Here is a 16,290-nt window from a genome sequence, read left to right on the forward strand (position 1 = left end):
AAAATGAGTCACATTGATGGATTGGTGCCATTAGAATTAGCGTTGCACTATTTGATTCTTTTTCAGAAAATGTGCAGTAGTAATGGTTGTACAATAGTTTATGTAATATGTATGTTTTTATAGTACAGTGTTTGAGTTTCTACTAGAACTTTGTTTCTAAAGTTATACATTAACTGTTGCAATAACTTTGTTTACTGTAATAATACTCTGAATATAATGTTCCGAATTTGTTTTTAAATAAAAGGTCTCTAAAACTGTCACCATGTAATTTTAAGTGTTTTACGTATTTGAGCTCCACTTGGCCCCAGTTAGATTGATTGAACTGTACCACAGGATGTGCCTGCAAAATTATATCCTTGTACAACACACAGTTCAGGAGATGGGAAGCCATACACATTGAGATATGTGAAAAACTACCTTTTGCTTACAATGGAGAGTGCAACTTATCCAGACTATACTCATCCATTGTTTGATAGTAAGAGCACCTAGTGACTCCTAATAAAATTTAAACACAATTCCAAACGTTTTTTTTAAACTTTTCTCACTTACGTGTTTAACTTCGATTATGTAAAAAAAAAAAAAAAAAAAAAAAAAAAAAAAAAAAAAAAAACACGTTTATAAAGTAATCAGATGTTTGAAGTTTTTTTATACATGGGAGTCTGATTCTTTAAAGAATTGGGGGTTTACTGGTGTTAAACTCAAAGTACTTTGTAAATTTTAGATTTTAATGTTTCTACTTTTCAATTATACTTAGTGCATTGAAGTGTATCAATTTTGCCTTGTCATGTTTCTGGTGAAATAGTAAGCAGATGAACATTCTTTCACAGCGTTGTCCAGAACCTATGACAAGATACATCTTGCACACAGATGACACTAGTTGTCAGCAACAAGACATAGAATTCAATCTCGTTATGTATGGTTATTCGAAGAAGAGGAAAAACACCTTTCTGGATCAGGATAATTCAAACAGGAAGAGGGAGAAACTCACAGACAAAAGGAGGTGCAGAATTTATAATCCAGCTTTTTGTGAAAACCAAGATCATTTTCTGGAACTTGATGACGAAAGTGCAATTTGTAATAGTACGTATAACTGCAATAGTCATCTACAAACTGACAGTTCACACAGCTTCTTGGAGTATGAAAGGGATGTACTACAATCTGTTACAGCATATCCAGAATGTAAGTTCATTGCTTTTAACTGTACTCACATTACGTATATTATGAGAAAGCATTGTCTTATATTATCCTCAAAACTTTGGGCTTTGCAAATCAGGTGGTGCAGTGCTTGGTAGCAGTACATTATGAAAATGCAGTGATATGCATATGTAACTTGGTACAGTAGTTGTAGGCTTTTCTCATGTTTCTGCTTATTTACAGGTGGATATATGGAGGAATACAACCAGAATGGAGTGGAATCTCATGAAAATTTAAGGACATATTTATTTAACAACTGCTCTGCATCAGTAAAAAGAAAAATGTCAGGTTCACTTCCACAGGAACTGAGTGATATGGAGCACTGTGAATTAAATATGGAAGAAACTTCACAATTTGAGGAACTTGATGATGTAGATTTTTCACCTGTAGAAGACAGCCCTGATGAAATGGAAATTTTGGAAAATTGTATTTATGAGAAATCTGCAGTTAACTTGGATGAAGTGCATGATCGACAGTCTTCAGCCAAGCCCTTGAGATGTAGTGATGCAAATGTTGTAGACACTGATGAATTTGCTTCCCAGGATGTAATGTTACAGGCAGATGCATCAGAAGTGGAGGTTACTGACTGTGCAGATCTGTATGAAATCAATGAAAGTAAAAAATGCTGTGTATCTACACAAGAAGAAAACACAGCTTTATATTCTAAAGGAATAATTGACAGGAGCAACTTTTCTAATGAATCATATGGTATACATTTTCGTCCTGATACCATTAAGAGACATAATCCTTCCATGGATGAAGAAAGTGGATTTCATTCTCTTGCGGAGGAAGAAAAAGTCGATGATGTGCTAGCAAAGGAGCGTAATGTTAATCTCCAATTTGTAGATGACAAATGTGGGGAAGTTCAGAAAGAAATTTGCTGTGAAGTCTCAGATCTTGCCAGTGATGTTTCACAGCACCTTGTGGGTGGAAGTGATTGTGTGTCTACACTTTCAGAAAATTGTTGCAGTGGTAATAATCCATCAAAAGAAAGTCAGTGCACTGAGATAAGTTCGTCCCAAATGGATTATGTTAATGACAAGTATTGTTTTTCTGATTGTGTCAAAAGTGAAACTGAGGTGAGGTGTGGGAATGAAATGTGTGGTTTTCAGTGTGTAAAACTGAAAGTTAAGAAAAATTCTGCTCCTCATTGGAATCGACCAAGAAAATTATACAAAATGACCCTGCAGGAAATTCGAAAATTGGTGAAGGTAAGAGCAAACCACAATGACGGATCATCTCATAGTAAGTGTTTTTTATTTATGAAAGATTATGTAGCATGTATACTTTATATTGGAAAAAACTGTTTGAATTTTTTTTTTAGGTTTTGTTTTTGAACCTGCTGTTCTCGAAGCCACAAGTTAGAAATGAAAATTGTGTTGTCTTATTATACTGTACCAATAGCTAAAACATTTACTTAATAAGGTCATTAACATTGTGACCCAACTGTAATTTATTTTCTAAACTTACGTTGTGAGTAATGAACACGACATCTACAAAATCTTTAACTAGTAAATAGCTGTCTGTTCATTCAGAAACAAATATTGTCAGCTAAATACAAAAAGGTTTAAAAGGAAGGTGAACTCATGCCCATCCCATGATAAAAGTGTTTCACTGGTGGAAGGTTGAAGTTGGAAATCATTAGCTCTTCTTTTTACGCTTTTCTAACCTAATCACTGTACTCCCCAAGGAAGGAATTAATAGCTCCAAATGCTAGGATAGTGCCATCGTGCTTTCATGTGTATCTGTCAGCAACATTAAATATACAATGATACAGTTGGCGAACAGTTCAGAGAAAGTTTGAGTCTCGTAGCAGGTGCTGCCCTCAAGGCTAGGGTGGTAGCACAGCCCCTAGAAGAACACTTGACACAGCCATGCCAGTAGAGGGTTCCATGCTCTATTAGAGGAAAAAATCTTATCTTTATTATTCTACATTTTCTGCCAACATAATTTTTATCACCCTTTTGTAAACACTGTTCAGGAAACCAGTAGTGGCATCTATCAGTCTTGTCAAATTTCATCCGTGTCCCCCATTTAAACATTGTTGGGCTACCACTGATTTTTTAGGCTGTTGTAATCGTGTGTGATGGTGATGTTCCATGAACCTGTGCGAAACTAATGGAGTTTTGCATATTTCAGTCTTCCTAGGTCCCAAATCATCTTTGACAGAGCTGAGTTGTGTCTTAATCGTGGAAGTTAGGCAGATCACACTCTTAATGTTAAGTCTATAAAATTCTTCCAGTCTCCAAGGATACATCTCCAGCATAAGGAATAAAGGCAACAGATCGATGCTGCTGTTCATGCACCTCCAGGGATGGTCCAAACTCCATAACCCAACGAATCTGCATCTCATAGTGTCCATTCTCCTTAAACACAGCTGTCAATTGCACAAATTCATGGTTTAAAATGTCTGCATTGGAAATATCATATGCTGTGTGTACCAGAGTCCCAAGGGTACTATTTTGGTGGTACAGTGGACGGCAACTGTCGATATGCCAGTCTGTTTGGTATGAGTCAGCTTTTTGTGAACACTATGTGCCAGAGTACCACAACATTTTTTGTAAACCATTGCATCCAAGAATGGAAGCCTCCCATGTTCTGATGTGGGATGATTGTCTTTAAAATGGATTCGCTGCTCAAAGACTCTGCTTACAGAAGGTTATGCAGCAACCCCACAGAAAGAATTGACCGCAAGACTGCTTCGCTTTGGAAAATGAGTAATTCATCAGAAGACGTGTGCAAAAAGGTTCATCCTGGTGCTGCCATTCTACCTGGGTTGTATGGTCTGCCAAAGATTTATAAAGAAAGGGGTACCCTTATTCTCTGTAGTTAGTAATTAAGATGCACCCACCTGCCGTATGTTTCACCACAGAACTCCACAGACAATACAGTAAATCAAACAAACATAACAGGAGCACCCGTGAGGTAAACAACAAAAAGAAATGTGCACTTAACAAGCACTCCTACCTTCTACATGCTTCCTAAAGTCCATAAACCCAACCCTCCAGAATGCCCCATTGCGGCTGGTTAGTGTGTCCCCATTGAGAGAATCTCTGCTCTCGTAGACCAACATCTTCAGCCTCTTACCTGCTATTCACCCTCCTATACAAATTATATTAATCATTTTTTCTACTGCCGGCTGCGGTGGTCTCGCGGTTCTAGGCGCGCAGTCTGGAACCGTGCGACTGCTACGGTCGCAGGTTCGAATCCTGCCTCGGGCATGGATGTGTGTGAGGTCCTTAGGTTAGTTAGGTTTAAGTAGTTCTAAGTTCTAGGGGACTAATGACCACAGCAGTTGAGTCCCATAGTGCTCAGAGCCATTTGAACCATTTTTTCTACTGACTCTCCACAGTTCCTGTTCCTTTATCACATGGTGCCGTGCTCGCCACTATTGTTGCCACCTGCCTCTACACTAACGTCCATATCGCCCACGGCCGCACAGCTATTGAACGCTATATTTCCCATTGCTCCACGGATGCCAAACCAATCACCTCCTTCCTAGTAGCCACAACCGACTATATCCTCACCCACCATTACTTCTCCATTGGAGACATTACCTACTAACAAATCCGGGGTACAGCTATGGGCATATACATGGCACTGTCCAAAGCCAACCTGTTCATGGGCTATCAAGAGGAATCCTTACTAACCACCCAGAATCCCAAACCCCTCATGTAATTGAGATTCATTGATGACATCTTCGTGATCTGGATCAAGGTTGAGGATGCCTTATCCACATTCCTCCAGAGCCTCAACACCTCCCCCATTTGCTTCACCCGGTCCTCCTCAACCCAACAAGAAGTGTTTCTCAATGTTGACCTCCACCTCTCTATACAACTCCTGCTCCCAACCCCTTGCCTCATGGCTCATATTCCTGTAATAGACCTAGATGCAAGACCTGTCCCCTATATCCTCTCAAGCACCTACTCCAGTGCGGTCACAAGCATCACCTGTTCCATCAAGGACTACCTGTGAAACCGGTCATGTGATCTACAAGCTAAGTTGCAACCACTGCGTTGCATTTGATGTGAGCATGACAACCAACAAGCTGTCTTTCTGAATGAATGGCCGTCAACAAACTGTGACAAAGAGACAGCTGGACCATCCCGTTGCTGAGCACACCACCCAACACGATGTTCTTCATTTCAGTGACGGCTTCACAGGTTGTTCCATTTGGATTCTTCCTACCAGTACCAGCTTTTCTGGATTGCACAGGTGGTGAATTCTCCCTACAATATATCCTATGTTCCCATAACCCTCCTGGCCTTAACCTTCATCAGTCCTTGTCCTTTACCCTCCTATGTACTTCCCTGTTCCCATTCCAGCACTACGCAGCCCTCTATTCCACCAACACAGCCACAGTGTTTTTACTTCTTTCCTTTTCCATCTCCTCCCCTTCCCCCCCCTGCCGCCTACCCTCTGTCCAACCTCCGACTAGATGAGCTTGTCCTACACTCTCCCCATTTCATTCTGTATGCTCCCCCAAGCAGCATTTGTCCATCCCCCACACCTACCCTGCTATCCCTTCCCCTCCCAGCCCCAGCCTCCTCCTCACTCCCATCACCCAGTTTATTTCTTCCATCATGCACTGCTGTTTGCAGTCAGGCCTTGGCAACCAGAGACTGTGATCATGTACGCGAGTTATACGTGCACTCTTTTGAAGGCCTGTTTGAGTGAAAGCTTTGTGTGACACTCCTTTTGAAGTGTATACCTGCAACTCAGTATATCTGCTGTGTAGTGAGTCAACTATTGTTTTTGTAATATTGTCATTATTCCTTCCTGGATTTTCCATTGTTTGAAGTAAGCAAACAGCCATTCTTTCTTTGCTGAACACCCAATAAAGAACAGGATGTGAACTATGTAACAAAGAATGGTATGTGAAAATTGTTAGGGTGAACAATCAAAGCAAAAGAACCCTAATATTACAGTAAAACTTCCACATACCATGAGCCCTAACACTGAACAAGAAAGTAATAAACCACCAAATCAATTCTGGTAACAACTCATTGATCATATGATCAATGTTGGTCACTAAAACAATAGCATTGTGTTTTTTGTTCATCTTTTGGTGTCTATATGTCATTTAGTATTCTTTTGGTTGGTGCGTGTGTGTTTTGTATGGTTGGTGTCTACATGTCATTAAGTATTCTTTTGGTGCGTGCGTGCGGGGAGTGTTACACGTCTGTTGTAAGTTATTGTTTTAGTGGCAAACTTGATGAATGAGTTGTTACTTACATTGAATTCATCATTTATTACTATCTTGCTGATTGCAAGGACTATATGTTCATCAAAGTTTTCTAGCAATGTTAAGAACCAAACCAAAATGTTGTGACCAATGGAAGTTAAGCATTAAGGTGGTGATTGGGAAAACTGGACAGCCTAAGTAGGCATGCTAAATAGTAGAAGTCAGTTATGGCACATGTGCACTAATATGATACTAGTTCATAAGTAGAAACAAGTATTACTCTTTAACATCATGAAACTGGTGCCACAGAAAGTTGTTCTCACGTAACAACAAAAGAGTAATAAAAAGGTGTAATGTAGTAACAAATCTATTATTGCTACATAACACAAATTTTGTTTACAGAAACAAAGTGAGTTACAGGCCACTAAGGTGCTTCACAAATCAAATAAATGAAACACACAAGGCACAATAAAAACAGCCTTACATTTAGGTGTATTTGGGGAAACACATGCCAGGAATAGTTGGGGTGTTTCAGAAGTACTTTTATAAATTTTGGGGATAGGTTCCTTACACCAAAACTATAAAAAAAAAAGTCTAATAAACGTGGAGTGTAAAATGCACACCTCAAGAGCTATGAGTACTTCTTCAGTAGAAGAGACATGTTTGAAAGCTGAATAAATGCCCCTAGCTCTTATGTTACACATTTTAAAGCCTGTGTTTACTACATGTTTTTTCCTGGGTTTGGTATAAGAAAAATGGTCCCAACATTTGTAAAAGTATTCTTTATGTACCCTGTAAACGCAACTAAGGAAACAATAGAAAACATAAAAAATGACAGTGTAGTTACATTTATCTTCACTACTTAATATTGCAATTTGGTTACTGTGTCCAGTCTTTGTTAATGTTGCTGCTGCTGCTGCAACACTTAATCACTTGCTTATTTCAGTCAGGACAGAACCACCAAATCATATTAGTTGCCATGTTATTCATTTAGAACATTACTCATTTGGATTTCTTTCACATGTCACCCCCTGCCTGAGTTTGAAAGAATAGAACTTGCATATTTAAAAAAGCTTCTGATTCTGATTAATTCACAAATGAGTTAATGTGTCAATTATTTGATGTTCAGTATGTAAGCAAGAAAAAGTTGAAATATTATTAAATTATTTTTAAAGTTTGTTGGAAGCCGCAAAGTGCTGTCATTATCAAACACTTAATGAGTATAATCTGAATAATTTGCACTATTTTATAAGCAAAAGGTAGTTTTTCACACACCTCAGTGTTTTTATGTCTTGTCTCCTGATCTGTGTTTTATATAGTGACATAATTTTGCAGGTACATCTAAGTGGTGTATGTGGATCCTGTTTGCAAATGTGTTGTGAATAGAGTTATTAGTAGAGAAATGTTATAATTAAAACGTCATGCATGATGCAGCAGATTTACTGTGTGAACATCTTAATTGTAGTAAGTGATAAACTTTTTCCCCTTCGTCATTTTGTGGGGCATGTCAATGAGAAAAAGCTTCATAATGGTTTGGAATTATGTATCAAGTTTGTTGGAAGTCATGAAGTGTTCACGTTCTCAACTGACAGATAAGGATAGTTTGGATATTCGTGCTCAGTGAGTTATGCTGCGTCAAGTCATATATACCGTTTTTAAGTGCAATTTATTTTATCGTGTTCATTTAACATAAGATTACATCTTTTAATGAGCAGATTATGACTGCATTTTAAATGCAATTGCATCAGTATTTGTGTAAAGGATTGAAAATCAAATTTTTGTTGCCCCTGTAAGCGATTGGATAAGGCAGCTTGCACCACAACCTGGGTTTGCTGTTTAGCAACTGGAAATTGCTGTATGGCGAAGAAATAGCGGGCAGTGAAATAATATTAACTGTTTCAGGATGAAATGCTGTGACTGTGATTTAATGCCTAGTGAGGAGATTAAGACTGTTTTGCTTTTGCATACAGGCTCACATTGAAGCAGATCTTGATGAACCGTGGCTCTCAGTTGGTGTTCCTGGCCCACCAAAATGTTGTGAAGGAGTTCCAGCTCGTGTGCAGATGTTCAGTGTTCCTGCTTCTAATATCCTCAAATCAATGCTCAACAGGGGTTTGTGGTTTGGAGCATTTAATTTTTTTGACATGGCAGTTGATATTGGAATGCTACCTGATGCTCATACAATTCAGATGATCTTTGATCTCATACTGGTGAGTTTTTTTTATATATTCGTGTTTGTTTAGCTCTGCTCCTAACCTTAACCAAAAAACGTCTTGATATTGACATTGGTCAAGTGATTAACATTTGAGCTTCGTAACAAAAACGTGTATGAGGTGAAGGTTCAACTCCTGCTCAAACTTAATTGTTAATGTATCTTTTTTCGTGTTATTTAGTTTATATGACAGTTGAGAGGTAATATAATTAAAAAAAACACATGTATTGCATTAAGTTCAGTCAATTTCATATTATTTTATTACTTACTATTTTTAATGAAATTTAATTATTAGAACAAACATGTTTATAACTATCAACAAGTAAATGAAAAAATGCATGTATACGATGACATCTTAACTGATGACTCAGGCCTTCCAACTTGCACAGTCAGTCATACCCTCAAAGTGTACTTCGATTTGTCAACCGTGTCACATTTATTTCTAAAGGTAAGTAAAAAAGCTTTATCAAGCACCTTCAGACCTGTTCTTTTCTGATTAAGAGTGAAAGAGAAATTGCTTCTCGTGAAGATGCTATTAAAATCCATTTCACTGTACATCACCAATTGCCAGTACCTGTATTCACAAAAATGTTGCATTACTCATAGTGTGCATCCAAACTATCAGAAAAAAGAGAAATTTTCCAAAATGTCAATGAGCTGTGGTTTCCATTTGAAACTCTGAAAATTCCCTGTAACTGCTGGGAAACTGAATTCATTTGATGTAATAGGTGCCATTTAAATTTATGTATTCCATGTCTGTCTGACCAATACTCCATCCTGCAATGTGTTATGTTGAGAGAAAACCCATTAAGTAATTGTACATCACTCTTGTGGTCTAGCACATTGTGACTTACTATATTACTGATTATGAATAATGTCATAAGCATAATTATTTGTTCAGGTTTGCCTTGGGCTTACCAGGAGTCTCCCTCATTTTTGAAAATTTAATTAAAATAGTTAATAATCAAATAACATATGAAATTCACTACAATTTCATGTAAATTAATGTGACCAGTGATTGAAAAACTAAGTGTTGGATTCAAATTGTAGCCTCATCCGCAACCTTCTCATTAAGTTTGAATGCTAATCACATGACCACAACTTCTTACACATAGGACCTTTGCACACATACCTCACGTATCTAATAGACATGTAAAACTTCTCCTGTGAAGTTCTCAGAATTGCCAGAATAGTGCGTCTAACTACTTGCACATTATGTTCTTTAAATGGCCTGTTAAAGGTGTACAAAGTTTGAAGTAAATCTGTGATCCCAATGTCGTGGTATCCTCTTGTGAGGTAAAACACATTTAATAAATATTGTTACTGATTTTCTGTCTTATTCACTACATTGTCATTGCTTACCTTGTACCACAGTAGTGTAGAGAAAGTAGGGACAAGCAGTTTGATATACGACACTTAGGTCTATTAAGTTCAGGAAACTACCTAAGTTATAGTGTGAGAGATTTTTAATATTCTCTCACTTTGTTTTGCGCAGACTATTAGTCCTTGGGACTTAATGAATAGGACCCTGTTTGTAGGGTTGAGGTAGGTTGGGCTAGAATGTGAAAGAGGTTGGATAGGTAAGTCACATAGTGTGCACCACTAACCCAGAAACAAATGTATATTAGATGTGTTCTCTCTCAGAACCCATTTAGAATAGGGTATATGTCCATATGAAATTTTTTTCCTTCATGTGATCAATATGAGAAAAAAGCACTGTTTACATGCAGCAGATATCAACATGGGTGAAGATACCCAAAGGTTACCTTTTTAATCTGGACAAGCTTTTCAACCACTGAAAATAGGAAAAAAATTGGATGAAAAAGGTTTACCAGATAGCTAGCAAAGAGTTAAATATTGACTTATTAGATATTACTGACTGGCAGAAATACGTCGTGGTATGTTTTTGTTATTTTTTACATTAACTAAAAAGGACACTTCATACACTCTTATTATTTGACGTTGTCGAATTTGGATATTAGTGATCTGTTGTGTTACAACTGTGGATTCAGAAAAACCTTTGATAGTCAAGGTCACAAAAATAGTTTTGTTGAGTTATAGTTTCTGCTCATCTACAAGCCATCTTCAGATCATAACAGACTACAATGATTAGTATAAAACAGCCAAATAGAGGCACTCGCTACCGTAATTTGCATGAGTAGGATGGAACAACGATGCAAATCATTCCAGTATAAAACGTTGTCATATGTAATACACGTTGACGGAATTGGACAGTTTACATATGGGGACTCAGAGGACATGCTTGCCACATCAATTAATTAGAAGCAATGTCAGAAACAGTGACTCAGTAGAACAAGATGCCATATTCCACCCCAGGAAATTAGTACGTAGTAACCTCCATATGTGAACAAAGCGTTGTGTGTCGCTCATGGCAGAAGCCTTTGTAGATAAGGAAGAGCCTAGGCTGCTTAGCTTTTAATTTCAGCATTAAGTATTGTTTTTGTCATTTGATGATATTTTTGACGCAAACAAAACCTTTCTGTAAATCTTCTTGTAATTTTGATAGGAGTTTATGAACTCTGGCTCATTGTGAATTTTCCTTGTGGGACAAAGATATTTCATGAGCTGGGGGGACTTTTGGATATGTGCTATCAATTTTCTTTAATTGGGCATTGCTGTTGATGTGGATACTCTTGGAAATAACTGCTCAAATTTTATTTTAAATATTGTAGAAAACTTGGAAAAGTTCTGCGTCTACATTATTTCTGTGCACACTTCATCCCAGCTTTGGTATAAAAATACCCTGCAAAAATTGTGATTACTACATTTTGAAAGATGTTTTTATTAAGTCTGCAATCAGATCAGCTTATCCAACACAGCTTTCACTTTTATTAACTGGCAGAAATGATCAGAGAGTCAAATATCATTTACTTGTCAAGATACAGGGTGGTCCAAAAGTCCGGAAACACCTTAAAAAAAAAAAAAAAAAACACGGAGTCCCTACACACGAGGAACAGGAAGGGGGAAACTGTATAGGCTATGCCACCAACATGGTGGCCGTCTTGAAAGCCGCCATCTTGGATTCAACTCCAAAATTTCAAATGGGAATGTGGTCGTGTGACATATCAAACAGATAGAGAATTTCATCAGAAAAACAATGCCATTGTTATTTTAAACATAGCTTTATTCATTCTCGGGTTATAGCCAGTTACATGTGGCAGCGGTGGGACGCTTGGCAGCATGTGCGTTATGTGCTGAAAAGACATTACGACGATGTTACACTGTGCCGAGAGACCACTAACAGTCATAGGAAGGGCTCGATATGTTGTCCATTATGTTGAATTGTTAATGCTATCCTCCGAACCCAGTCCTGATGAAATTTGACCAACACATCTGACTGAATTTGACCACACCCATCAACAACACGCTGCTTTAGATGATGCAAATCCCTTATTTTCACAGAACAAACCAGTGCATGACATGAGCCCAAAGATAAAAATCCAAAGGAGTCAAATTGGTGAACGTGGTGGCCACTCCTACGACCAATCCACTTTTGATGGAACTGCACATCCAGGTATGCTCGCACATTGTGCCCATAATGTGGTAGGGCTCCATCATGCTGGAAGAATTCCGGAAATGTCCCTCCCTCAGTTAACAACGAGGGAAACACTTCTTCATCCAGTAACCTCAGATAACTGTTGGCAGTTAACGTACGATCAATAAAAAATGTCCAACAACTTTGGTACCCCAAACACCATACCAGACCATCACTTTTTATGAGTCGACCGTTTTGGAAGCATCAATCCAGTGCCGATTTCTGTCGGACCAGTATCTGCGATTGTGCTTCATCACTGAAGAGCACCTGATAGGGGAAACATGGGTTTATCTGCAGCTGCCCTGTCACCCGTTCTGAAAACTGTACCCGACGGTCTGGGTCATCCTCGTTCAGCTGTTGGAGCAGATGAATTCTGTACGGGTGCCATTTGTGCTTCGCATTATGGAGGTACGGCTAACCCCACATTCTTGTAACAGGTGACGAGTACTCCGTTGCGGACTCTCACTAAATGATGCCAACACGCTCACTGTTGTTGCTTCATCGGTGGCGGGTTTTGGTCTTCCAGCCTTAGGTTTATCTGCGACTGAACCTGTTGCTCGGAATTTGGCCAAAAGCTTGGCAAATGCGCTGTGAGTGATGGGCTGTCTGGTTGGATGACGACTGTTGAAATCCTTAGCAATGACCCGTGTGCTTCTTTCTCCTGATATCAAGATAATTTCAATGAGTTCTTCATGTGTTAAGGATATTTTGTAACCTGTAAATAAGGAAACAACGATTAAAATGTTAGCATGAGTAAATGATACCTAACAGTTAAACACATGTAACATTTAGGCATGGGATAGTCACTTTGCACCGTTTCAGGCTCCATTTTATGACTTCTCAGTGCGTAATAGTCACGCTGCCGAGCGTCCCACTGCTGCCGAAAGTAATTGGCTATAACCCGAGAATGAATAAAGCTATGTTTAAAATAACAAAGGCATTGTTTTTTCTGGTGAAATTCTCTATCTGTTTGATATGTCACATGACCACATTCCCATTTGAAATTTTGGAGTTGAATCCAAGATGGCGGCTTTCAAGATGGCCGCCATGTTGGTGGCATAGCCTATAAAGTTTCGCCCTTCCCGTTCCTCATGTGTAAGGACTCTTGTTTCTTTGTTTGCTACTCCATTTGGATTTTATAAGGCTGTTTCCGGACTTTTGGACCACTCTGTAGTATTTCTTTCATACATTTGTAACTACACGATTGATTACTAACGCCGAGGATTTTGTTACCATTGTTGTGCAATTGACCAACTGTGATATTAATGGTATGCTTCCAGATGCTCTGCCTTGTTTTTGTTTATGCATAATATTTCGACAATTGACCTGTCCATCTTCTTCAGGGGATATGGGAGTTTTGCTATTATGTGTACTTGCTGCTTGAACTTTTAATGAAATCATGAACTGTTGTTTCCCTCACACCTTTATTTATAGGCAGTATCAGTTCTTAATGCCCTCTATGCCATGGATGCTCTTTTCATCTTTCAGACCGTGCACTCACGTTCTGCGAAATGCAAATTTGTATTCATAAGCCGAAATTTTGAAAATACTTGAGATTGCTATTGGTTTTGTCCATGATATTAGTGTTTGTTTCCACATGAGATTATCAGGTTCTTAGAGATTGAAACTTTTTTGTATAAACCCTAATATCTGTTGGCCCAACACTCTGCAATGAAAATTACTGTACAGTATAAAGACCAAGTTCAAATTTCTTTGTTTTATTCTTAATTGACATTGTTTTGTTGGAGAACTGTTAAGATTTGTGTTAATTCCAGTGATAAGCTACACATGTGACTTCTTTTTGATTTTGGCATTTAATAAGTGAACTTTTTGCTGTGATGGAATCTTGTCTTTTGAGAGCTGACATTTTTTAAGCAGGAGGACCTGTTGTTTGACAAGGAGACAGCACGACCATGGGGTCTGGGATATGTCCGAAATTTTGTGTGGTGAAAGAGGTCCCCTAACACCTCACGTAGTTAAAATATTAGGATGCACTACTCGGAAAATCCCAAGAAAAATCGATCCAAAATTTCTTAGGAGCCTTATGAATGTAAAATGTTAGTCCATTGCCGAGCCGCCGTCTGGCCTAGATGGTTATGGCTCGGACTTTTTCGCCAGAGGTCTCACATTCGATTTCTCCTCCAGCAGTTTTTTTTTCCTTCTGTTTCATTTTACTTTGTTATTCCACCAAGTCGATTGGGAAACATTCAATTTTTATACATATAATAATTATAAACAATAACCACAGTGGTAATTATCGTAAAAACAAACAAAGCAATCATTTTTGAGACATCTTGCGCTACATATAAAAGTGGATTTCGTACAATCACAGGGCATTTGCAATAAATCTGTACAAAAACATGCCCCAATAACATTATCATAAATGTTTTGAGTTTCTGATAATTTGGAGACAAACCAGGCATATTGAATCATGTTTCGGAGTATTGGAGACGATGATTGATGGTGAATTATAGAATGAATTTCCTGGGAATTAATTTCATGATTCTCCAGTAACAATGCGCTGCAATTTTGCAAGGTTGCACCAAGAAGTGCATTTTGGAGATATGACTTTTACAGACCACATTGGCATATTTTCGTTATCTTGAAAAATTGCATCATATATCTCGGATTCGTTTGACCTCCCCAAGAGTCAATGAGAATTAAATATTTCCAGAATGAGATTTTCACTTTGCAGTGGAGTGTGTGCTGATATGAAACTTTGTGGCAGATTAAAACTGTGTGCTGGACCGAGACTCGAACTCAGGACCTTTGCCTTTCGCGGGCAAGTGCTCTACCAACTGAGCTACCCAAGCACAACTCACGACCTGTCCTCACAGCTTTACTTCTGCCAGTACCTCGTCTCCTACCTTCCAAACTTAACAGAAGCTCTCCTGCAAACCTTGCAGAGCTAGCACTCCTCTACCCAAGCACAACTCACGACCCGTCCTCACTTCTGCCAGTACCTCGTCTCCTACCTTCCAAACTTAACAGAAGCGCTCCTTCAAACCTTGCAGAGCTAGCACTCCTGAAAGAAAGGATACTGCAGAGACATGGCGTAGCCACAGCCTGTGAGGATAGTGTGTGAATCGTGCTTGGGGGTAGCTCAGTTGGTAGAGCACTTGTCTGCAAAAGGCAAAGATCCCGAGTTCAAGTCTCGGTTCGGCACACAGTTTTAATCTGCCAGGAAGTATCAGAAGTAGATATTTATCCTCCCCGGCGTAAGATTTTAAACATTTCTGGAGAAAATCCATGTATAAAACTGTTGTTAATTTTCTGAACTTTGATGATGCTACCGTGACATTCGTATAAGTATTGGCATAGCCATCTGTTAATTTGTTAAGACGAGGTCTGATATGACCGGTCGCTTCTTGTAAGCATATGAAGACATGTGGGAGTAGTTTTCCGGATAATGTTATCGAATATTGTGCGGTTTACGAATGCGTCACTTTATTCAAATCCGACTTCTTCACAAAAACTAAACAGATTGATATTGGCGTCCTGAAACAATAGTGTTTTTAATATTAAACAATATTCGAATGTGTATGTGAATATCTTTTTCTATAATTAAATTTGAATTGATATATTTTAAATCGGTAAAATCAATTTGTACGCAGAAAACATGTATTTACCTGTTTGGTCAGTATTTATCACATAATCCTCATGGTATTGAGGGATTAAACGGTACGTCTGCCGACAAAAGGTCTCTGCAGAGGTCTGGATGTCCTCCATTGACGCTGCTGGTTTTTCGAAATCAGTTTCGTGATCTAGCGTTGTGAAATTCGGTGCTTCTGTTTAAATGCCGTGACCCATCGATCAGAGGCCTTGAATTTGAAATCGATGAATTGTGCAGACGCTGCCAATGCCCATTGCTGTAAATTTCATGTCGTGACATGCTGATATTTCTGTCTTGCTTCCACAAAACAATCGTAGGTCCACGAATCTATCGCCTCAAATTTATCCATTTGCATACCATCACTTCTAATATCTTTCTCCTATTGTGAAAGATATTCTTTTCTCTTCAATTGGCAGCATCCTTTTTCTTTTTTTGCAATGTCGCCAAGGACCATATGGGGTCCCCCTTAGCGATATTCACGACTTTGACTTTGTAGGCAATGGGAATCATGTCACTTTTAAATCTTTTCG

The 16,290-nt window shown here is 38.5% G+C and overlaps 1 protein-coding gene across 1 annotated transcript in view; it reads left to right on the forward strand.

Moving 5' to 3' along the window:
• Positions 1-16,290, forward strand: part of LOC126284161 (uncharacterized) — a 440,490-nt gene that overhangs the window by 320,166 nt on the left and 104,034 nt on the right. Inside the window, exons 6-8 of the mRNA XM_049982884.1 lie at positions 828-1,179; positions 1,378-2,405; positions 8,350-8,589. Coding sequence (XP_049838841.1) covers positions 828-1,179; positions 1,378-2,405; positions 8,350-8,589 — 1,620 coding nt within the window. The remainder of the gene's footprint in view (positions 1-827; positions 1,180-1,377; positions 2,406-8,349; positions 8,590-16,290) is intronic.

The sequence above is a fragment of the Schistocerca gregaria genome, chromosome 8, assembly GCF_023897955.1.
Source record: "Schistocerca gregaria isolate iqSchGreg1 chromosome 8, iqSchGreg1.2, whole genome shotgun sequence".
In the NCBI taxonomy this organism is placed as follows: Eukaryota; Metazoa; Arthropoda; class Insecta; order Orthoptera; family Acrididae; genus Schistocerca; species Schistocerca gregaria.